The following is a 25,279-nucleotide window of genomic DNA, read 5'->3' on the forward strand; positions in this document are numbered from 1 at the left end:
AACTTGAATGTATAAACTATGATGGTACATGAACCTCACATTCTTAATTCCTCCAAGAGACATAAGCTTACAGCAAGAAAATAATGCAGTCCATGGGGATATGCGCAATGAAAGCTAAATGGGGCCTACTTAAACTCACTGGTACTAAACAAAACAAAAAAATTACTTTTTTTTCCCCATTTTACTCTCAGCCCAAGAGATCAAGAGCATTACTATCTCTTTAGCCATTATGAACCAGGAAAATTGACTACTCGCAGTGTACATTCAGGCACATATCTACAGGCAATCAGACACTGAGCTTCTACTCGGAAGTAATCAGTAAGAGATAGTTGTCAACATCTTCAAAGCTCAGACACTCAATTATACAGGTCACCAAATCCTCAGGGTCAGCATTTGAACTTTTTTTTTTCCGCATAATAAAGTAGTTTACAAGATGGTTTTTTAAACTCAAGTTTCACTGCATGCTGCATTTAGACAAACCTGTTTGTGATGTAATTAAAACACACACATACCAGCATTTCTGAAGTGCCATAAAAAGAAAAAACATGCTTTTTCTTATGTCTTCAGCACATCTGCTGACTACTTGGGATTTTGTTTGACTCCGTAAGCTATCTCTAGTTGTTCATTACAAATGACGGTTTCTGTTTTAAATATCCCTTTCCATATTTTTAAAACTGGGTCTGTCAATCCCACTTCATCCGCTTGTTGAATGGAAGACGCAAATACACTTTTCTCTCAGCTGCCAATTCGTTTCTCAACTTTTTATGAGTTAATCATTGAACTATAGCACTGAAATCAAGCATAATGAAGGTAATTCTGCAGAGCAGGCTCCCAGAGCCAAGAGCTGGCTTAGCTCTTCAGCAAACTGTGGTTCCAGGTGTGCAGCATGCAATTACTGCCAGTAATTTGACTGTCTTTTAAATATGAACTAATTTATTTAGTTTACATGACAACTAATAGCAACTGTAGGCCCTAACACAGCTCATCATTTATAATGCTAACAGGCCTAATAAAAAAAATAATCAAACTATAAAGGGAATAGGCAAACTTTTTAAGTACCCCTAATGAAAGAAACATCATACTTTGTCGGAGCCGGGATAAAAGGTTCCTGGGGCACTGACTCTGACTCCTGCAAAATTATTTCAAAACAATTTTTGGCCATTGCTTCAGATAGTGCCATCAGAGAAGAGCGAGCTGCAGCCTTCATGCAAGGGCTGAGCACCGGCCAGCCAGCTCATAGGTGCCTCACCTGCACCTACCAACTTTCATACCATCAGCATAAGGATCGCAGAGCAATCGTCTACCTTTCTGCGAGAAGCACAAAGCATCTGAATCTGAACACAGCATGGGAGACAGCAGTTGCAGGCAGAGGATGCTGTGTAAAACCAACAAGCAGAGCTCTCTTCGGCAGAGTACCATCCTGCAAGGGAGCATCCCTCGACAGCACAGCAGGGACAGGTGAGAGGCATCTGTCACCTGTGTGCTCTCTCAGAGAAACAACTGCCTTGCACACACCAGCACAGACAATAAACCCGTCCTGCCAGAGGATGCCCAGGATCAAAGCAGAAGCCTCGAGTCCCAGTTTCAGATTGCCCCCAGACACCCCACTGCCATGGCATCCACAACCACTTTGCCCAGTATCTTCCCCCTGCATCCAAGCCTCTCAAGTACTTTTCTCCACTGAATTAGCAATAAAGATAGCTTGTGGTTCTGGAGGAAGGAGTTGTTACTATTTTTCAAAGCAGATTAAAAAAGGACTTAAGTCCATCTGCAAAAAAATATTAAATAAATGTTAAATCTTTTCAATTTACAATTGAAACAGTTACCACTGTGGTACTGAGTGACTGGTATTTGAAGTCTGTATTTTAACATGGCAGTGGTTGTGAAAAGGAAGGGAGAAAGCACACAGTATTTTCACTGAAGTCGCAAAGACTACTCCAAGTATTTTCAGGTGATTTCTAAACAAGGGCAAGAAGGTGAGGAAAATGCAGTAGAAAGAATTGCTCAATCTACTATTCAGCACACCTTGCTCACAAGCTAATTCCTGTTTGTCTGAAGGACGCTTGAGGCAGACACTTCCAGACAACCTCACACTAAGAAAAAGTTCCATCAGGCTGTTTGCTTTGCTGACAGCTTTAAAAATAATTTAATTCACCACTTTATAGGCAACCAAGGTAATGAACTGTAATTCCAACTACTTCATTGGCAGGAATCCCGAACACCTCATGGTGGCACTTAAGAAACTTTGACTAAGAAATACAGGTTGCCTCCATCCCTGTAAGATCATCCATCAGAAATGACAGCCATAAATCATGGACCTTGATGTTTAACCACAAGTTTCCTCTCAAGGATAAATAAGAATATGCCTCATTCTTCTCAGTTTTTCCCAGGTACAAGATTTCCTTCCCAAACCTGAAGTACCTGACAATCAGTAAGAGATACCATCCCCAACCAGCTTCAGGAAAAGGCTAAGCAGGACCCATCACTCTGAAGGAGCACAGGTACACCCCATAAGACACACATGTGTAGATACATCCCTCACCTCCCCAGCTGCCATGCACTGCACCACGTGGTGTGTTATACAGGTTATAGTCAGAAAAGGGTAACACAGCCTGAGCAACAGATAAAGATGAGACCACTCACCAATGGTACCAAGCAGGTCCAAAAGGAGAGGTCTGACACCCACAGGAGGCCCCCAGAGCGCATATCCCACCACTGAGACTGTCCCCATCCCCAGTGCTACCTGCAGCAACACCCAGCCTCCCCACCTGCACTGGTGCAGTGTCCCCGCAGCAACCATGAACAATTAAAAACAAGCAACAGGGAAAACATTTGGGAAGTTTTAAATGTTTTTTTCCACTGCCTTAATGATTAAGCATTCAACAACAGAAAACACTTGGCAGCTTACTGAAAGCCTGTTGATGGCATAGCAGCCGATAACAAGCATCCTACTTGATGAGAGATAATCCTTTTTCCATTAAATCAAGAAAGCATTAAAATGGAGACAGTGGCTAACTCCATTTAGAACGAAACAAAACAAACCCTCAAAATTCCCAAAGATCTGAGAGAACACAACCAAATACCCCAGTACCTTCAGAATTTTTAGATGTATTTAGGGGATTCTTCTCACTGACTTGAAATTGCCAATTTGTGCTGACCTTCTGGTCAGGCTCTTCCTAGGTGCCAGAGCACTGCATCTTCATCTATTCAATTTACCTTTGAATCACCTGCTGATAGCTTTTCAAACATACAAGCCGGCATTCTACCTGGACTGCTCCAGAGGTGAGCTAGGAAACTACATTCACCTCCACCTCTTCACAGTTAAAAAAAAGAGTTCCTTATTTATACACGAGGCTTTGTAATATTAGATATTAGAAACGCTTGAACCAAAAATCCAAATTTGGATCCTGATCTGAATTTTGCAGCTCTGGCCCTTCTCCAAATACTTCTGTTTGGCAAGCAGCAGAGTGGAGTAACAAGAGAAGGCAACATACATAAGTTATGGGATCTGTATAAAAACATTAAGCTCAACCCCTGCTCTCAAAACTACACATACATACACACACACACAAAAAAGACTAATAAAACCACCCCAAGCCCCAATTAATTAAAAGATTAATCAGTGCTTCAGTATAAATCTGATACCCAAACCTGAGCAGTGCTTTCATCTCACCACTTACAGTATTTTTTTCCTGGTTAATTTATACAGCATCTGGAAAACTGGGGAGAGGGACTGGGGTGCTTTAAGTGTTCTTTTCAGCTTGAGAGCTGGATTCCTGCTCTCCAGTGGCATACAGACATTTGCAAATCAAGCAGACCTGCACCACATGGCAAGCAACCCAGCTATGGAGGCCTGGAAGGACAATCCTGCATTTCTCTGCTTATTAAGAACTCATTAGAAATGCTGCTCTGAGTCACAATGTCACATCATCTGACTTGCCTCAGCGAAAGGAACTCCTGCAGTGGAAAATAAAATGTTTATGAAACAAGGAATTGCATACGTTTGATGCTGTGAAGTCAACAACTTAATGAACTCCTATGCACTTTAAATGAACAGCAGTAAAACTTAGCCAAATCCTTTATTAGTTGAATATTGTTTTCCTCCCATATACTTTATTAGATCCTATTGTTTCAAGAAACAAAGACAAATAAAACCCACGAGCAAGAGTGGAAAATCCACTCCTCCTAAAAGCAGACTGTATTGCAAAGATCTTTTTTCTGCACAGCTACTCCATCCAACTCGGAGCCTGGATATTCAATAAAACCTCAACTCTGTTCTCAAAAGGTTACATAAAGGTCAGCATTCACTTTATTCAGGTTTATTTTCTAACCTAGTAAAAATGCCTGCAGACCAAATTGGCTTCCACACCTGCTGACCTAGAAACTCCACCACCGTGGTGGCCGTGCCCCGTTTTGGAAAGCTGCTTCTCCTCCCACACCGATCTGGCACCGACTGCTGCGTGCCACTGACCTGCCTGCTGCCGGCAGCTAGCGGCACTGAGGAAGGCTATCCCAGCAGCAATGGGATGCAATCAGCAGAGAACAGTAGATGCTTTTTTAAGCCACTTTGGTGAAGAGGAATTCTTTCGGGGGACTTCCCCCCATAGAAAGGGTTTCCCCTGTACAGGAATGTGTAGTAATAGTTGGGTGTACCTGGGCCTTCTTCAAAGGAATGGAAGATCTCCAAATCAACCCATGGAGGGGATGCAGTGGCCATCCTCTAGAAAAATAAGTAAAGTTGGAAAAGCGGCAAATGGTGTAGGATTTATTTTGCCCAATTCAAGAGATCTGCACCACAGATGGTTACATGCTGGCACACAGCTTAACATTTGTTACGGTCAAAGAGAAATACGCACATAACACCATCAGATGGATTGTTTTATGGAAACCCTAGGAGATGGCGTTCACCTCAGAAGTCCATTTTTCTCCACAAGAGTTACAACTGAGCTACCTTGACCAAGTGGTACAGAAACAGATGGAGTCAAATCAAACAAATTCCACTTTCTGTCACTATCCATTTGGGGAAGCAGAGTGCAAAGCAGGACATGCTGCCAAATGCTTTGCCCAAGGAATGCTTACCTTTCCTGAAATCACCAAGAACTACCCTAAAATACAGTCAACACTATTAAAACATGCTAAACTTTTTCCTATGTATTTGACTGCTTATACATCATGTCGGGAAATACATTCAGGACAGGCAAGTCTCACCATCACCGGTAAACAATGGAACCATAAAGCCAGAGAAAACTGGGTTAATGAGAAGAAATTTTTGCAGTTTTACACAGCATCTCTTAGCTGAGGGGCTCAAAGTACTTCTTCAAAGCAGGTAAACACATTTCTGATGATACACAGATTTAGTGAAAAAAGTGCAGCCTGTATGCCTGTCAATTATTAGCTCTTCCTCACAATAGTTACTCTTTTATCAAAGAACTGCAAGTTTTGTTCCCCACCTCCAACAATGAATTAAGCAGGATGAAGGAGGGAACGGTGGCTGATGCACAGAATAACCACAAAGAAACTGTAATCTGTTACAGGAAATTTGAAGTTTTCCACTCAATTTTGACAGACCATTTAACAAAATATAGAGGTTTGGGGGTTTTTTGGTTTTGGCTTATTTTCTCTTATTCGCTGCCTCCCTCTCCCAAACTACTGAAAAAATGAAAAAGAGTAAATGCAGATGGATTGTCTACAGATTAACCCAACCTGGCTCCAGAAATCTGGTTTTTTGGTTTTGTTTTGTTGTTTGTTTTGTTGTTTGTTTTTTTTTTTAGGAAAATATATAAAAGTTGTTACAGGAATTTCATCTCCAGAAGGTAACTACCAAAAAGGTGTTTGCACCTGCATTTGCAAAGAGCCTGAAACGCATACCCCCTGAACTTCCCTCTTCATTGCTGGGTATTTTATTACAAAGTCTGTCAATCATTTCTTCTGCTGACCTAACCATACAAACAAGTAGCAATTCGTATTATGAAAAATTTCCATGGCATTTCCCAATTTGCAGAACATTTGCTCTGCCAACAGCTAAGTGACTATCCACACTTGCTGACAATGCCTAATGAGGAGCAATGGGTGCAGTTGCAGGAGGGAGCAGGAATGATGCGAGTGACTAGAAAGGATGGAGCCTCCCCAAGACTGGAAAACACTGGTGTTACAATCAGTTAATCTGGTTTTCCAGCACAACACCAAAAGCTCAAAACTAACAAGGGTACAATTCACTTTCTACTCCCCCTTTAACACAAGGCAAACTGGGCCTTAGGACATGTAATTTTGGCACTGCCTGACCTAGCTCATGTGGTTTTCCAACACAGCTTCTAGCTAGAAGAGCAATTTGAGGACAAAAATTATGAATCTGAAATCCACACCCACATCCAAATGAAACGGCTGCAGAAGCAACGCTTTGTGTTTGCCACTCCATGCTGCCTGGTCCTCAGCTCGGTTTACACACAAGAATACTGGAGAGAGAGAGAGGAGAGAAATTAATCTCTGAAGTAGAATTATTATATTCAAATCCTAACAGATGCCTTTAGGTCAAAAAGAGCTGAGATGCAGGCAAGGTGAAAGAAGCTGCGGCCAATCCACGCACAAATGCAAGCACCAAATCACTATTTACAACAGTAAACAAGTACTCATTGAAGAATCATCACCAGTTATGAAAACAAACCCTTCTGCACCTTCAAGGTGCACAGCTATGGACTGGATTTTAGATTAATACAGTGAGCAGAGGGATTAAATTGCCTAAAACTTTTGGTCTTTTTCTTTCATGCCAGTAAGAACAGACTCTCAGCCAATACCATCCTCCCTTGGTCATCTCTGCATCTCAATCCTAGTTCCCCACTGCTTTTACACATGCACATCACTGGCTGTCTTCAGCTATAGGGCTTCTTTGGCAACGTAATGTTGAATAGACTCTGTGTTCACCAGGTATGCCTGGATACAGAAACATCATACATATACATACATACGTATGCATATCATATACAAATAAAACATGTTTGGTAATACAGTACCCTCACCCAAAGAAAATAACTGAAACCCTTTAGTCTATATGCTCAAGACAGCTGACGAGGGAGGTTTTCCCCACCTCAGGCTGTAATGTCTGGACAAAAAGCTATTAATAAATATGAAAGTTTTAATGAATCTAAAAGGAAATAAAACCCGGCAGATTAAGGCCCAGTGTCCAGGGAAGAGCAGCACAATTTACAAACCCGCCCAACCTGACACTAATCAGCCATGCTGGGCTCTCAAAGACGTGCCCTCTCTGTCTAGACTTCTAATCCGTCAACAGGAAAAGACATCTAATATTATTTTTGCCTGTTTCATTGACACTGTAAGAACACATCAAACTGCCTCAGCCACTTACACAGCACCAAACAAAAACCGGCACCACTTTGCTGGAAGAGTTCAAGTGGGGCAGACAAGGAAAAAAAATGTAGTTCGACAGTGATGAGCTTTAATTACTGTAACCAAAGAGCAGTTAAATACCTGCATGTGATGTTATAATGCAAATAAATACTTTCTGATTTGTTTTTAAGCACAGCAATCCAAACTAATGGTCACTTTATATGCCAAAACCCAAACCAAACAAAAAAGAAAGCCAAAACCAAACCAGACTGTACTCCTAGCAAGCACAGTTTTAAGTCTTCAGTACATACACTAACCACGCCTGCAACTTTAACCAGTAGGACTTAACCTATTGTTTCATTTTAAAGGGACTCCGCATGTTCACAATCACTTGAGATACTTCTGTCAAACTATATTTTAATTTAATAAACAACATAAATTAAGTATGAGTCGAGCTAATGAATACCTCATTGTCCCACTTGAGGCCTACATCACACACTATATTTATATTTGTCAGTGCAGTGGAAGGACATGCACAGACTTGTTTGTGAGCCTCAAGTCCAGTATTTCAGTAGCTGCTATATTTTGCTATACTATTTTCATTGACAATGCCATTTGAAGACTGAAACCCTTTGTAAAAAAACAAACAAACAACAACTAAAACCATCCACTATGCACAAACATGTGCAGGGGAAAACAACAGAGTACTAATCTAGATGTGCTAAACCCTTTGGGAAGCAAAGGAGGAACTGAACACACCAACCTGCCATCACACAAAACTGGCACAGCAAGGGACGAGGGGAAGAAGAGGAGGGAAGGCAGAAAAGAGGAAGCTCTCTTATGCACATTACACCTAGTTCTGTCAAAAGCAGAGCACTGCCATTTTCACAAGCAGCCTTCCACAATCTCTCCCACTGTTTATCCACCACCAGCACACAGTGCCCAGTGAGCAGAATAGCAGATCCAAGAATGCAGCTACAGAAGACTCTCCACTGTTTACTCCAAGTGCAGTGTGCACAACTTCCCTGGCAACGCTCCTCATCCTTGCTGCTCAAAACAACCACTGCATCTACATGAAAGATGCAAATTAACATTAAACAGCCTCACACGACTGCTTCATCGCAATACAGAAACAGAATTTCTAGTAGTCCCAAAGCATTTAAAGATATCAAAGAAAAGGTTTTCTAAAAAATAACTTTATCTTCAAATACTGCATTTCAACAGTGTAACTGCAGGGAACGGATACTGACTGAAAGCAGCAGGGAAGTCCCAGTCTGGTGCAGGAAGCAGGTAGCCAGGAGAAACGCTCGCACAGAGGTGAGGAGCCTCCGTGAAAGTACCAGGAGACAGGGCTGCAAGGTGCTGGCTAAACCTCTGCTGCTCACAGGCAGTTGGCACCGGGTAAAACCCTCCATTCCTTTGTACCAAACATGGGCTCATGCTACTCATTCAGTTTACCTGAATCAAGTAGATAGCTTCCACTTAAAAGGCTAACATATATGCTTTTATTTCCTTGAGAAGAAAACCTATCATAAAAGCAGAGGTTTTACTTAGTAGCCATTTTGTCTTCAACTTGGACATGATACCTAATCCGAATGCAATGTAAACATGTTCTCTGATGCTCATTTCCAAGCAGCATGTTCATGGAAAGAGAAGAAAATACCAAAAGGCCATGACTAAATACCATAATAAATTAAGAGGGTGTGAAGATTTCGTGATCTAAACAGACAGGAAATTCTGCAGTTCGTATTCCTTCCCTAGGTCACATTGCAGAGAAAACCAAAACAAAAGGTAGCAAGTGTGGATTAAGGACAATGAATTATTACTGTTTAACAACCAAAACAACCAACAACCCAACAATAAATGCTATTTCAGTATGCCATACGATAATAAAATCTGAAGGCAAAATTATACTTTTGATTATTTTTGTTTTCCAACTACATCAATTCAAACCATAAAATCTAATTACAATATGAAGTATTACACAAGCTAGATCAGTATGTTTTTATTAGGATGAGGATGTGTATAAATATATACATATAATGTGTATAAAGGAAAACACTATGTACGAGTAACCTATAATTACAACTCCCAACTTTCACAATACTTTTATCAGCCTCCTCAGCCAAAAGCAGCTTTGAAAAACAGGCAAAATATAAATGCTGCAGGTGACAGCTAACTTCCAGATTAAAACCAAAACCCAAGTATTTTATTTGCGGGGCAAGATCAACTCCATTTAATTCTTAACCCAAAATGCACATAAAATAAATACTATGAAGTAAAATGTTGGTTTATTATGAATTCTGTTTTCATTTTTAAGAAAAAATACCCCCAAAACAACTGGATTCCTGTGCAGGAACTTGCAAACCCTCATCACAAGTTTTAGCCAAAAATGTATTTCAAGTGCCAGACTGGAAACTCAGAACAGAGGTTTACAGGGAAGCTGGAAAAAATGCACCCTTAATGCGATGCTCTGCATTCCCTGCTGCATCAACACTGTGCTGGGGGTCTCACGTGAACGTGAAGAAAAACAGATGTAAAAACAGGGTGCCGTGTAAGACGCCGACTGATTCTGCAGGTGAGACTGCACCCATCCGGCTGAGCAGAGCCGCCCCGTAGCTACCATTATTCCCGCACACAAGCGGGCAGCCCCACTAACCCACCCCGGCACAGCCGGGCTGCCTCGTTCCTGGGGAACAACCAGCACCGAGCAGGGCAGCAGCGCCGGCCCTGCGGCCGCCCGAGCGGCACCTGCCCGCGGCCACGCGTGTTTTCCGCGCTGCGCGGCAGGGGGTTCAGCCCCCCTCTTAGGAGGGGGAGGGGGCAGGAGGCTCCGCGCACCGCGGCACAAAGGGGCCGCGCTCCCCCCCTCCCCGCGCCGCCTCCGCGCCCGCGCAGCGCCCTCTTCCCTTCCCCCCCCACCGCGTACCGAGCCCTGGCCTGGGGCCAGCCGACCCGGGCGGCGCGGCGGCGGGGCCCGGCCCTTACCAGATGGAGCTGCAGATCTTGTGCTGCAGCGCGCTGGCCTCACCGCCTTGCAGCCCCGGCACTAGGGCCGGCAGGGCCCCGCCGGGCACGGGGGTGCCGGCGAGCCGCCGCGGCGGCTGCCCCTCTGGCTGCTGCTCCTCGGCCATGGGGACGCGGCAGCGGGGACGCGGAGCGGCGCTGGCCGCACTAGGCCTCTGCCGCAGCCCTCGAGTGAGTCGCCTTCCCCTGTTGCCCGGGGGACATCACGGGCGGAAAGCCAAGCCGCGTCCCGCCGCTACGCCGCAGGATGGCGAGCCCGGCCCGAGGCACGGCGCATGGCGGCACGGCCTCCGCCGCCGCCCCCGCGCAGGGTCGCTCCGCGCTCCCCCCGCCTCGCAGCACCTGGCCCGGCCCGCCCCGCGCCGCCGCTCCTCGCCCCGCGGCCGCCGTGCCCGCCCGGGCGCCGCAGTGCGCAGGCTCGGCGCTGCCCGAGCAGACGGGCCGCCCCGCGCCGCCGCCGGGAAGAGGGGGGGGGCCGGGTTCGGGGGCGCGGCCGAGACGGTGAGCCCGAGCTGGGGGTCGGCCCCGGCGATATCCCGGGCGCGGATGATGGGGTGTCCCTGGATCGGGGCGGCCCCTGCTGCGCGCGGCAGCGAGAGTAACACACGTGTGATGGTGCGTGTGTACGTACGGGTTTAGAGACAGCTGTCTGTATTTAGTGCACGGCGGTGTGCATGATCCGTACGGGTGCACCGAGCGCAGAGCTGCGCGCAGGAGCCACGTGAACCCCGGTCCTGCGGCGGCGGCAGCATTACATCAGCGGGCTGCACCACAGCCGCTGCCGCCGGCACCTTCCCCTGCCCCCAGCGCGGGCAGCTCCTCAAGTCATCGGTGGTTGTAAATGAAAATACAATCAATGCCTCGCTGCTCCCGTGTCCCTGCCGTGCCGCCAGCCATCGAGGCAAGCCGGGCTGCCGCTTGCCCTCGGTCTTCTGTGTCCCCTGCACATAAACGAGGCTGTGGTGCCACGACTCCCTCGGGCCTTTCCCCCCAAGCTTTCTGTGAACAGAAAAGCCGGCTCAAGCTGCCCCTGTATATCCTTTCTTTTCCCAATGATTCCAATTCCACGAGTGTTCTGATGCTAATTCACAGTTTTACTTGGCAGGGGATGAACACACAGGTCCCCTTCCTGACAGTGGTATGCAAGGAAGAAGCCTATGCTAATCACAGAAAATGTGCGCCAAAAGACAACGTACAATGTAAAAACCCATGGAGACGGCGTTGCTAAATGTGGGAGATGGGTATTTGTGAATTACTGCGTCACCAGCCAAAGGGATACTTTTCAAAACCAAATCTTTGCTTACTCTCCGCTGCTCCAGAATCAGAATATTAATGGCTATGACGATGGTGATTTTCTTCTTATAAAACTTCTCATCAGAACCACAAAAACTAAGCTGTCTTGTTCCTGCCTCTTATTAAAAGCAGTTTTTTAACTTTTACTGGAAATTTCTGAAGGGCATCCAAAAAAGAAGAGAAAAACACAAGTAAAAATTGTAATCAGAAGTAAACAGAAAAGTAATCAATTTTAAATCCCTAACTGCTGTGCTTTTTGCAGGAAAACTACTTCAATATGCATGTAAACGAGAAAGGGGAATGCCCTGGGTGACATTTTCTAGTTTTGTGGCAATTTCCACTTAATACCAATTGTATCAACACAGCCAGGGTTGTCCCTGTTGAGATCTTTAGTTGGACCCTGTGACGTCTGCCTAACTGCAGCTTAACCCACAGGGATCCCAGCCCTAAAAATGTTCGATTGGTCCAGACTGAAATTGATGGGCCTACACATCAGAATGAAGTTCAACAAACGTGGATTGTGTTTGCAGGACTGTAGACTATTACAGTAAATGGGAAAAAAAATACATCATTTCAGTGTTGCTTTCAGTCTAAACCAGCAGTTGGAAGACAAATTTATTATTTAGTTCCTCACAAATTCAGTTCCCAGCCATGTCAAATTGTCATCATACTTATGTACAGCTGTATGGGCATCGTGTAACCAACAAAATAAGTCACATCTCTTCTGCAAACAGTGTTGGGCAGGGGCTGGCACCCCAGCACTGCCACCACCCCCCTGTGCTCACACCAGGTGTTTTAGGGCACAATGTGATTAAATTGGCACAGAGATTAAATAAGTGGGCCAGACTCCCAGGCTGCATTTTTGTGGTGGAAGCGGTCAGTGGGCCTCAAAAGCTATGTCTGTGTGCCCATATCTCACCATCAACTCACCTTCTTTAAAAACAACACAACTTTTTTCTGTGCTTTCTTAGGTGTGAAGAAGCCTTTCAACTGCAAGCCAGTTTCTACTGCTGTGTTTGAGTAGTAGGCCCAAAATAAGATTGCAGAGGCCCATAGTGAGATTGGGGTCCCGTTTTGTGTAAAAAAAGAGGCTTAGCAATAAAGAAGAATCTAAACTATTCTTCTTAAAGATTTTTTCCCACTATGAAGCTTGAAAGAAATGGTGCTGTGTTGTGTAGAAATACAGCAGAGAAGCCCACATTCTGCTCTCCAAGAGTCTTTTTCATGTTAGGAGTAATTCCCCCTTAGTGCTTTCCCCACATTCCCTCAGTGTGATTGACCATGGGGTTTGGTGCAGGTTTGTTACATGCCTATTCTAGCACCAAGTGAGGAATTTTTCCCTTTACGCAGTAGGTAGATGCATGCACAAAGGACATTTTAGCTGATCTATGCAACCAGCTGAGCTTGCCTTGTGTTTCCTACACAAGTCTCTGCACTGTGCAAAATGGGTGAAAGAAAAATTGGTGGCATCTGATATGCAGTTTACATGATGATAAACAACTAAAGTGGTGGACTTGGCAGTCCTGGGGTAACAGTTGGACTTGATGATCTTAAAGGTCTTTTCCAACCTAGTTGACTCTATGATTATAAAGAAAAGAACAAATAGATCCAGAGTAATTGTGTAAACAAAAAGCTTGGGCTGACAGAATTAACTTGGATACACTGAGGGAAATTACTTAGCAGCTAAGAGACAAACCTGAACTCAGATGGACTGACTGGAGGCCTCCAGGGAATATCCACCAGGGACCACTAAAACTGTTCTTCTATCTAATAGCTCTGAACACCTTCATTTGACGCAGAGATTGAGCTCCTGGTCAGCACTGTGCAAAAAACATACAAAAAGTAATACAAAGGAGTTAATTTTAAGTCCCATTGCTGTAAACAGAGGCATGCGTGAGAGTTTAAGCATGTCAGAAACCTGACCCCAGGACCGGGGTCTTTCGTATTTTTTTCCCATTTTCCAAATGTCTGTTTTTATTGAAGAGCAGCAGCTGAGCTCAGAGCAGGTAGGCCAGGAGCTTCCCTTCCACCTTTCCTTTTTGCTCTGCAGACAGATTTTGCTCATCTGGAAACTGATGTTGCTGTATTAGTGCTAAAATCCCTGTCTCTTCTAACTCAGAAGCACTGGAAGCCTGCTGCGCTGGGCAGATATATTCATTAGAGGCTGACCTTCAAAAGAGAATGAAAGAGCTGTTTTGGGGAAAGAAAGAGGTGGCTGTCTGCAAGAAGACAATCTCCACCATGCAGTCCTGTGACAGGTGGGAGCTAACTCCATTTTGTCAGGTTAATTCCAAAAGATGTGTTTATTTTTCCTCCATTTCTGGAGCTTAGGCTCTAACACAAGCCCTCTCTGTGGGGAAAAGTTTCGCTTAAATACTGTCTAACCTATTTTCCTGCATCTTCTCTACTATACTTTACCATGGCTTTGGTTTGTTATTTCTTGCGTTATAAATTGTCTGTGACAGTCAGGGCATATAGCATCTCATGCTTTCAAGGAGGAAAGCCTCGCTGCCCTTTCTCCAGCTAGCAGACAGCACTGAGGGAAAGACACTTTTCCCTGTCCCCTGTCAACAGAGAGGGATCTGCCACCTCTTGCCTAGCACAAAGCCAGAGACTGCACACAGAGAGACTGAGGTCTGAGGCAGATAAATAATGAAATCTTGCTATTTTTATCCTCAAGACAAATATAAAACATATTCTGTGAGAATAATTGACTTTAAAGGCTTGCTAAAAAAAGACACTTTCCAAAAGCTTTAAACACTGGTTCAGTGAACTCCATTTTGATGGGGTTTTGCAGCTCTCCTTCCCTAGGGATCTCTGTCTCGGTGTATCCTGAGCTATGCCCAAGACATCTCCCTCTGGTTCTCTTTGTTTTGTTATCTCATATCATGTGTAGCACCTTTAAAATGAAGGTGCAATAACTAGTAATTCACCTCACCACTTTTAATGAATATTTCAGCTTTTATGGTTTCAATTATTAAAAAAAAAAAACCAAACATAGCCAGTTTATCTCGAAAACCTTCAAAATCGTATCATACCAACTGACAGGAGAAACTGGGCTGCGTTCAAACCTGGTAACGTAAAGGGGTTTTTTTAATTATAATGAAATCCTACTTGACCAGAGGTTTGCAGAGCTTTGCTGGGTCTTGCAGCACGTTTGGAGTGGGTGCAAGTGTTATGTGGTGGGCAGTACTGCAACGTGGCAAATAACAGGAATCACCAGAAACTGCTAGGGAAGTGTGAGGTAGGCCACATGATCACGAGTCCTTCTCCAGCAGAGTATTAGCTACCACTCTGACTAGTTATGGAAGCAGTTTTCTTGGCAAGCACAGCTCCAGTTCTCTGCTTTGCCATCTATTTAGTCATTTGTACCTCTGCAAGGCAGTTTCAAGGCTCTAATGAAATGGGTATGCAGCCCTTGCTCCATGTTTATGTGGACCCCTACACATATGCCTGATCTTGTCAGTTGTCTCTTGCGCTGATTCTGAGGAGACTCTGACAGAATCAAGGCCAAGGAGAGAGAAATATATGCAAGTTTCATGTAATAAAGCAGTCAACATTTCAGTCTTCCCTTGATTAGTTTCCTTTTGAGATCCAGTAGTAAACTGGAAAGGCACAAGCATTCAAAACTAAATACTGCCTACCTGCAGAATGGCTTGAGTGCAAGGAAAGGGCCTGCTGCAGTTCACAGGGTCCTTGTCAATTGCACAAAATCATGACCCAAATTATTGACATGGGAATGTGGTAGCTCCAGGTACCTGATAGCAGAGGATGGGAGAGCACTAAATCCCCAGATGCAGAGCCATATAGCCATGTAGGATCTGTGAATTTCAGCTATGTTGGTCCAAGCTCTAGGTCCCCAGACAAACTGTGGATGTTCTTAATCTTACCGCTGCCTAAAGGAATGCTGGAAGATTTCCAGGTCCTACGGCCTCCTGAGAAATTTGTTTGCATTTTCTCCTGTATGCAAGTTGGCAAGGCAGTGATCCAGCGATAAACAAGTGCTTGCAATTATGGCATTGCCCTTTGATTCCCCATCTTGCAAGCAGGCAGTGTCTTGAAAGATCAAACACCAGCCTGAGGACACAATAAGGATTTTTTTTCTCCGAGAAGTTGCCCCCCAGAAATGGGGGAAAAGGAAAACGCTACGTGCACATTGTGCCTGTAGAGCAGACAGGTAAAACCACACAATGCCATAGTCTCCCATTTTCAGTTTCTTCTTTCAGCTCTCTATCCCTGTCAAGACAGTGGGGTGTCCTATCGAAGAACAGAGCAATCAGAGCTCATCACTACTGGTATATGTCCATCTGGGTTAACACTTCAGCTCTTCTTAGTCAAAACTCCAGCTCATCTTCTGGCTGGCAGCTCCACCACCTCTGAGCACCATGTCAGGACTCCCTTGTTCACGAAGGGTTTTGCCCCAGGGGCTGCTTCATGGACTCTTCACCACCTTTCCACCAACAGTCACTGCACCTCTAGCATGGTGGCTGCAGAAGACAGCGCTGCCGGTGCCCGAGAGCAGTGCTATCAGTGCCTCGTCCGAACGCAGCAGGAAATGTCTGGCCTCTGCTCTGAGACCATCTGCTAAAACCAGGCCTCCTCTGGCGGGAGTCCAACACAAAGTAAACAGAGTTTCACAGCCAGATTTCAGACAACAAAATAACTGAGAAATATGGCTCACTGCTCCTGGCTTTCAAATGCAAAACATGGAAGTCCCTAGAAGGAAAAATCCTTTATGGATTCTAAGACCTTTTGGCTGCCAAATGGGTCCACTGCAGCTAACGCTAGGGAGAAAGTGCAGAGAGGTAGCAATTGCAGTTAGCTACACCTAATTAGTTCAGTTTGTGCATTTGGTAATTTTTAAGATGATTTTTTTTTTCCCCTCAAGATCAGTGATGGAGAAAGACTAAAATGTCAAACTGGATATTTCAGCTTCGAACATTTATATGGGAAACTGTACAGAGAGAGAAAAATGCTGATTCTTGCTACTGTACAATATTTTTCATGGTATAGGAGAGTGAGAAGGACTCAATGGAGTGTGAATCATTTTTTAAAAGAACAGATTGCCGTGTCTTTTAAAATAGGTCAGTTTTTTGGCCTAGTTTCCTTTAGAGTGTCCCTTAAAGCAATGGGGTTTGAATATCTATGATAGTGTCATTGCTTTGTTGTTTTTAGCCACATCTGCGTGGCTCTGGTTGTAAGGCAGAAATGTTCTAGTGTAAGACTAGGCAAAAACCACATGTCTCAAGCAGTATTTCTGAGCAAGTTATGCTGAACAGTAAAATCTCAGCAGTGGCTGCATATGTGTAATGTTGTTTTGAAACAAGTGACTAAGAAAAAACAAACTATAAAAGAAGGTGATGGCCAGTGAAGCCAACACCTGCAGACTCAAATGCAGTCAAACTCAACCTATTAACTCTCCAAATTTCAGGAGGGTTAGCACCATTGTTTGTTCTCCATCTTTCAACTGATTAAATCAATTGATTAACTTGATTTAAGCAGAGAGTAGAATTACAATAATGGCATTTAGATAGAAGATACATAATATACTACTTATAAGAACAAACCAATGCCATTTACGTTGAATGAAGATAAAATGCAATGGTCAGCTGTCAAAACAAAAAGAATCTGTACGTGTACATTTAGATTCTAAAAGATTATGTTCAAAATATTTAAAGAGGGAGGAAATTCTGAATGCAATATTAATTAATATAGAATAAATACCATCTGTATGGAGCAGTCTGGTACATATATTTATGCATGCATCTTTCCTCTATTAACATAACTTAGGTGTAATACACATGTATTTATGAAGTTACATAGACTTAATTATTCAACATAATACACATACCAGTAATTTTGGTTGGCTTTAGTGCAGCTGTAAGGAGTGAGACAGGACATGCAGAAGATTTCCTTCATCCCAGAGAGCCCTGGAAAAAGACCAGGTACAAATCAAGAGTGGTTGTGCATGGAGAATACAAGGACGGGACTTGTCACTCCACTTACTCTCTCCTGAGGCTGAGGTGGGAGCTCAGCATATCCTTATTAAGATTCAGGTTCTTCTAAGCTAATCCATAAGGGATAGTGCCCTTCAGGCACAACCCATTTAAAACATACCCTGTTGTGGTGAAACTCTGGAGTGACCTAATGCGCAACCAGTAATAAACATTACTTGGCTCACAGTGTTGTATAGTAATAAACACACTGAAGAGCTTGTCAGTGCATGCTTCAGGAAAGAAGTACAATCTAGAACAACAGGGTCTACACGTACACTTGGAATACAAATCTTTTGCAGGCTGTGGACTTCATTATGAAAACTGTTTGTGATTCCAGTTGCACTGTGAGTGAAAGCAATGTGAAAGCTTGTGTGGTATTCATCACAATATAATGTGGAAAGATAAATCACCCTTTAATAATGAAGTTTTAAGAATACCTTTGCTTTAATGATTAACATTATCTAGCAGTGAGATTTGTAGTTGTAACCACCATCATGGACTGGAACCTTTGTTTTGCACCTGATCCTACTTTGCACGCTTTGCTGAAGAACCACTGTGAGCTGTTACAGACATGGCTTTGTGTGTACAGTTTGTGACATAAAAAGGCTCAAGAAGGGGAAGGAAAATCTTTCTTTTTGCAGAATATCACAAAGTGCAGGAAAAGTCACCTAGAGAGCTCCCAAGGATACTGACATGTGAACAACCTCTTTCACATATTACTCCCACCACTTCCTGTGAGACAAGATTATTATGCACACAGATCTGGTTTGAGTTTTCACACTGGCAGTTTCTCCTGATACTGCTCATATATCAAAATCACTTTCACTTCATAACAGGTCACAAATTCTTCCAATAATAATTCTAAGAATATTATCTTTGTCTGCTACATTATAAATAATAAATAAAAAGGCCAGGCAGATTTGTGCTACATTTGATAAGTAGCAGGCAAATGTTAGTATCTTGCAATGATCCCATTTCCAATAGCTGGCAAAGACTTACCCTGTGAAGAATCTCACTGAAAGGTCTTCCTCAGCATGCATATGTGATTGCAGAATTACTCAGTAAGGACTGGTGGACTAAATCTCATTAATTTATAATCTGAATCAAGTTGGGGAAAAAAAAAAGTCATTATCTATGTGCATTGCATAAGTTTATAAGCTTCACAAGGAGCTTTCCTCACCAGCACGGAGCTCAGTATAGCACGTACATTACTTTTTATCAGGGTGAAATGTAAGAAATAAAAGACTATCTTTTTATGATATTATACATAGGTCCAGATTCTTAATGCCTTGATCTACTTGTGTACGGAAGTTCACACTGTGTAGTCCTAAAGTTGGCAGCAAATTCAGATTTCAGGTGCAAACCAGAAGGTCTGAGTAGAATACCTTGTATATGGAACATACAGGATAATCACATTGCATGCTAAAATAAGGCAACTGGCTCAGCTGCCTGAAGGACAGGGTTTTATTCTGTTGGGCTGAAGCAGTCTTCTGTGGGGTTGGAGCCAAGAACATTGAAAAGAAAATGTTGATCATAATCCATCTGGCTGAAATCTTATACTTATCCTATCTAGGCACTGGATCTAGATCAGAGCCAAAATTAGGCTATCAGGAAAGGTACCACTGAGATAGGGATGAAGCCTGTTCCCAGTTGAGGGAACCCACTCCATGGGCAGATAACATGTAAATGGGGGTGGGAGGGAAAGGCGGGGTAGCAGTTCCCATGTGCAGTGAATGAGTCAGCAGTGGTGGTTATAGTCTTCTCAGTACCCACAGGGATCTTTGTGGTCCTAATGAACGTGTTTGGGTTGGATGCTCAACCTAGCAAAAAAAACAATCGCAAATGAGCTGAGATAGGAGAAGAATGGCATCCTTTATCAAAAAGCTTTATCAATCTTTCAATTAGTTGATCAGTTACACTATCACTGCTCTTACAAATCAATACCCCATATAGCCAAGAAACAACCATTCCCATACTATCAGGCTTCTAAAATTCCCCTAACAATTCAAAAGCAAAACAGATCAAGGAATAAACCTCAGTACGAGAGAGCATGTGACGTCCTCCGCTATTTTGAACAGAACATAAGAGATAATTGGTGTACTTAAATAGCTTTTTAATAAATATCATGTGTGAACTCATGGAGATTTGGATAAAAGCTGCCATCTTACAACTGATATCTGAGGACAGGAGGAAAGCATGGGGATTATAATTGATAAAATGCTGGACTTTACTGTTTGGGATGGTGCTCAGAGTCTTCCAGCAGTTTTAATCTGAATAACCTCTAGTGGAGCAGCTCAGTTTACAAACCAGTGCACTTTACAGCTGGATGTTTTATACCACCATAAGAAGACTAAAATAAATAAATCAGTAAGTTACCTTCCTAACTTGATTTTCCTGAGGCAGATCATTTTCCTTCCTTCATGAATCAAGGAACAGATCTCTTTCAACATCAGGAAGAAAGGACGCAGGGGAAGCTTTGACTTTGCTTTTCATTTTCACTTTAACCCACAGAATTAGTTGATCACATTCTGTTCATTAAAATTTCCCATGTTGGGGAGGATGGGGCATTTATTTGTTTGTTTATTTGCTTCCTTTCTAAATTTCTCCCCTTTCTGTTTTGAAAAAGTTCTCCCCCCGAAATCTGGCAGATTCTAAACTCAAAAATCCAACTGTCTGATCCCAGCTTAAGAAAACTGTCCTTTACACAATGCTTTAAGTGCCAAGTAGCCAAATATGACATCAACCCAGAAGTAAGGCTTTTCTCAGGGACAGGCTGTGCTCTGTTCAAGTTCAGGGGGTAGGAGAAGTAACATTTAGTCCTTCTATTAACATAGCAGGCACCCAACTCAGAGCTGTGCCTAACTGGGCTTCTAAAAACAGTTCGCACTGAACATGCCCTCTGGCTTCCTGGCAGGGCTACTCCCATACCAGTAACTTGATATATTCACTAATGGTCACCATAACACCAGCCAAGCACAGGGAAATAAGAGCATCTTTAGAAAATACCTCAATGGGTTAAAAAAACAGCAGGGCACAGCTACCAAAGCCATGACTGAGATTCTTCCCTCTGCAATACTGAGAGGGGGCTCAGTACCTTCTGGCTGTTTGCTACTCAAAGAGAAAAAGGATGGTTGTGCATATGGCAACTTCCTGCACAGAAAATCTGTTTTCAGAATTGCAGCCATTGACTAGTTTGAGTTGCTTTATTCCTCCTGCACTGAGGTAGGGGAGGGGGTAGAAAGGTACCAGCTCTGCTAACGGCACACAGAATGGTTAACTAAATGCTACAGGCCCAGACTCTGCCATCTTTATACTGGTGCAGTTTATGGCAGATGATGCAGTTGCACAACCATGTTAGAGGACAAACACCATCATGGGAAAGATACAGAGCTTTATTACTAGTAATTTAGCTGTCAGAAAGGAAACAATATACTCCATAAGTGCCTGGTAGGTGGTTAGAAAAAATTATGGTTTTAAACTTATCCACAGTGTATTTAATCTCAGATTACAGATACAGACATAAAACACACTGATGTTACTTTTAAACACACCAGACTTGCCTCGCTGTGAGATACTGTCATACGTTTTTTTCAGAACTTTTTTCATTTTGAGGGATTTCTTGAACAGAAAATTCTACATCACAACACACAGTTGCCTGCTGTAAGAAACCACTACTCTGCTGTTCAAACTTCCTCCCTTCTTTTCTGAAACATAGACAAATTAACAAAGAATAATCATAGTTTAGTCATAAAAACAATCTGTCAATATTTACATGGTTTACATCCCGTTTTGTTTCTTGGTCTTTCTTTGCTGGTTTGATACTTCAAGTAAGCCCAGTATGTAACACCAAGCCCTGGATTTAATAATTTGGGAAGATGGTATTTTGAGATTCATTTGCATTAGCAAGTGAAAATCCACAGGGAGTGAGGAAAAATGTCCTCAGCATGATTTCACTAGTGAATGAGAGGTCAGGATATAATAGGATGGGGAAAAAAGGCAAGAAAAAAAAAAGCAGGCAACCAGACTCCAACTAGTGAGTTGAGCAGCTATGTGCAGCAATGAGAATGCCTGTAGGTGCATTTGCAACTTCCTTAGACGCTGTCAGACTTCAAATTGATTTCTACTTTCTTCAAATAAAGATGTAGCTAAGACATAGTTATGTCAGGTCCTTTTTAAACTCTTCTGCTCATCTGTGGTGGTTTGGTATCACTTTTTAGGAGTCTAAGGAAATCCTTTTGAGAAAGAAGAGAACTGGGGATTGAAAACTCCCAGCTACAGCAGCTAGTGCCCCAGGCACCGTCTGGAAGAAAGAGCAGTTTAAGAGCTATCAGATTGCTTTTCCATCTCGTTGGCATTACAGCTTCGTAGCTCTAAATTACTGAGGATGAAACTTGGATATTGATAGATATTCCAGCATAAATATAATTTCTCACACCAGAAGTGGAGGCTTTTAGTGTGACAGGAGCAGGCCCACTGCTTTAGCAGGGGCATCAGAGTGAGGTTAGTGAATGTTCTGGTTCCCTTTCTTTTTAGTTGCAAGTACATAAGCGCTGCTGCTTCTGAAACCCAACTGCAATAGTATTGCAAAGAATAACTCAGAGCAAGCATGAAACCAGAAGTACCACCACACACACACAGCATCCTCCCTCTTCATATTGAAAACTTCTCAAGATTTTTACAGTTACTGGGGCTGGTGGTATTGCACAGTCAGAGAAGGTATCTGGAACACAGCACAAGGCTTTCATGGGCAGCATACATGAATTCAGCTAGTCAACTGGTGTCTGAATCCTACACTTCAGAGAGCAAAAATGTGACACAAGGCATCCCAACTCCCATGAATGGTTCCAGATAGTTTGTTTTCCAAACATTCCCAAATGGTTTGCCTATTTTGAATTTCTCAGACTCTTATGGGTGACATAATCTTAGGATCAAATTATTGTGCCAAGCGTGCACAAGCCTCTTCCCAGAAGATCTGACCTGGGGGTGAATAATGTGCTTGGTGCATTTGCAACACAATTATTACTAGGCAGAGAACAGTCCTGCCCTGCTCTGCAGCTCGCCTCGATTCAGACACTCTCACTCAAGCTACTTGGGTGAAAGAAGCAGCTTTACAGTTTTCCCCACAGTACATTTCCCTCCTAAAAGTCTGCCACATAAGCATTCTTTCTCCTGCAGCTCCACCAATGCCAGCGAGTGTAGGAGGGCTGGCATTTTTGGTGCAAGAATACTTGAACCCTCTCTTCAGTGTCTGCTTTGCTCCCTTGAGTATATTTGCAATTAATCAGAGGAACACATCACAAAGGGTGGTCTGCTGTGAAAAGCACCCAGTGCATTTGGACTCAATATCCCTTCATTTCATGTGGATAATGATGCTCTCTCTCCCCCTGGACTGCCTCTTTTCCTCAAAACTGCTGAGCAAGGAACACTATAAGTTCTGTCTGAGGAAACCGAAAGCAACAAAAGCTGTGATCTACTTACGAAAAATGCTGTCAGAGAGCCAGGCTCTATATTATATTGTCTAATATACTGTAGTAAAATGTTATTAAAATTAAAGTTGAATTCAGTTTCAAATAGATGATGTGTGAAGATGCACATTCTTCAGATTGTCGTCAGTATACGTTATGTTACATTGATTTTCATATAAACATTGTATGGTCTTACGTGGTATGTAGTCAAATAGCTGGAATCCATTAAAACCATGCTCCAGCTGTGCAGTCACTGTCCTCACAAAGATACATTTTTACGTGTGGTTAATGCCAGGAAGAACCCACAGCTTCAATTATGAGAACATCAAAATATGTTGTTTATTGTAGGAAAAAGCATTTGCAGCTATTAAAAATACCCAGTCGACACCACACTGCTAAATCTAGATAATAGAAATCCTGGAGAAATTTCAGCTAAATCTGTCTGGATTATAGCTGTGGGATTATCTGAATGCTAAATTACTGTATATGTTTTACTCACAAACATGAGCACAGACAGTATAGGAAGATGGATGACAATGCAGATCACAATAAAACCCATCCCCAAGAGACTCTTTCATACACTAGATAAACAACCCCTCTCAATTTATCAGGCATCCTGGATTGAATTAATGCTGTCAGTCATTTACGTTGCTGTTGCTGTGTAGAGGAATATGTTTTAACTTGAGCAGCTCCTTTAGCACCAGAAAAATAACAAAGGTTTTCTCTGTGCATCCCTCACGACACACAGAGTGCAGGAATATAGATTGGCTGCTGTATTTGTATAAGTGAATTAAAGAAAATACAACTGCAGTTTACTGTGTTACCAGAAAACCAAACTATATGCAACACTGAAAGAAAAGATGAACCCTGGTTGTCTTGTTAAACCTTCCCTTCCCCTCCCCCATTGTTTACACACCAGTGTTTCTGGCTTTCTAAGGCTGCACAGTGAATGAACCTGGATTGACCTGACACATAGCATCTCTAAAACTTTCCCCTTGAATGATTCACAGATGTGTGAGCTGTGACCAAAAACAGCAAAGAGGGAAAAGGCAGAGTACTGCACAGGCTGAGTGCATCTGAAGGAGGCAATACTGTCCAAGTGTGCCATTCCCGAGTCTCTCCTTCAGTGCAAGTGCACAGCTACTGATTACAAATACACACTCCTTCAATTGCCAGTTTAGCTCAGGTTGAGAATTGCAATTGAAATTACCTTGCTTGTGCTCATGCAGGAATTATTCTAATTCCTATCCTCGTGTATTAGTTTGTATTACTCTCTGGTAGTTTTTTGATGGCAAGGCTGCATGTCCATGCACCATGCATTTACAGGAGGCAACTGGGAGGGCTTTCCTGGGGAAGAAGGCTAGACAGTAATTGCTGCTTCCTGTGAACAGCTACCAGCTGATGTAAATATGGCCACTTTCATTTCCTTGTTTCTCATTCAAATAACCTATGCAGCTATGTAAACAGATTAAATATAATTTTGGATCCTGGGAAACTGTCAATATAATCCATTGCACTCTGGTGTTTGAGGTGACAAAACACAGGTTCCATCCTTCAGTTTTGTTCCCTCAACCAAAGGAGTAATTTCTCACTATTTCTGCAGCTATTTTGTCTGCTTTTGTGATGAATCTGAATACTAGTTAACCTAGAACACAAAAGCTTGGTGTTGCATGAACTGCTGTAGACTAACATTCTCACAGAGCTGAAACAGAGGCAGTAACAATGAGATATTTTAAGAATAAAAGGTTAAAGCCACCTAGACACACATATGACAGCACGAGTGGAAAGCTGAGTTAACCAGCTCAGGTTTATGTTGTGTCAATGACTTCAGACCATACAGCATCAGCTGCAAAAGTGGTCTCTGCATCGTGGTCTCTACCATAAAAATCATAGACAAAATAGAAAAACTTGACAAATTTTTTTTTTCAAAATTGAGCTAATCTCATATATAACAGTAAATTCTAAAAGAACTTGGAAAGAGACAGTACAGTTTCATATCATGCTAGTAATTTAAAGGATAAATACTCTGGGGGGACTGAAACTTTAGGAAAAGATTTAAAGAAAAAGAAGAACTCTTATTAATCTCAAACAGTACAGCCATAGATCAAACAATAAAATAGGGTGCTTCATATTACTTACAGGAATTCTTGCTATGCT

At 42.8% G+C, this 25,279-nt stretch overlaps 1 protein-coding gene across 3 annotated transcripts in view; it reads right to left on the reverse strand.

The window, feature by feature from the left end:
- RFX7 (regulatory factor X7) overlaps positions 1-17,616 on the reverse strand; it is a 56,970-nt gene extending 39,354 nt beyond the window's left edge. Inside the window, exons 1-2 of one of the 3 annotated variants that reach the window (XM_061447034.1) lie at positions 17,513-17,616; positions 13,358-13,481 (exon numbers count right to left, since the gene is read on the reverse strand). Coding sequence is in view for 1 of the 3 variants with exons in the window: in XM_061447033.1 (XP_061303017.1) it covers positions 10,330-10,475 (146 nt within the window). In the remaining 2 variants the exon portion in view is untranslated. Of the gene's footprint in view, positions 1-10,329; positions 10,724-13,357; positions 13,482-17,512 lie in introns of those variants that run through there. The other 2 variants (XM_061447033.1, XM_061447035.1) reach the window with 2 other exon arrangements.
- Between the last annotated feature and the right edge of the window lie 7,663 nt (positions 17,617-25,279).

Source organism: Pezoporus flaviventris, unplaced genomic scaffold (assembly GCF_033815535.1).
Source record: "Pezoporus flaviventris isolate CSIRO_AGI_PZ_B2104156 unplaced genomic scaffold, CSIRO_AGI_Pfla_v1 ptg000006l, whole genome shotgun sequence".
Lineage (NCBI taxonomy): Eukaryota > Metazoa > Chordata > Aves > Psittaciformes > Psittacidae > Pezoporus > Pezoporus flaviventris.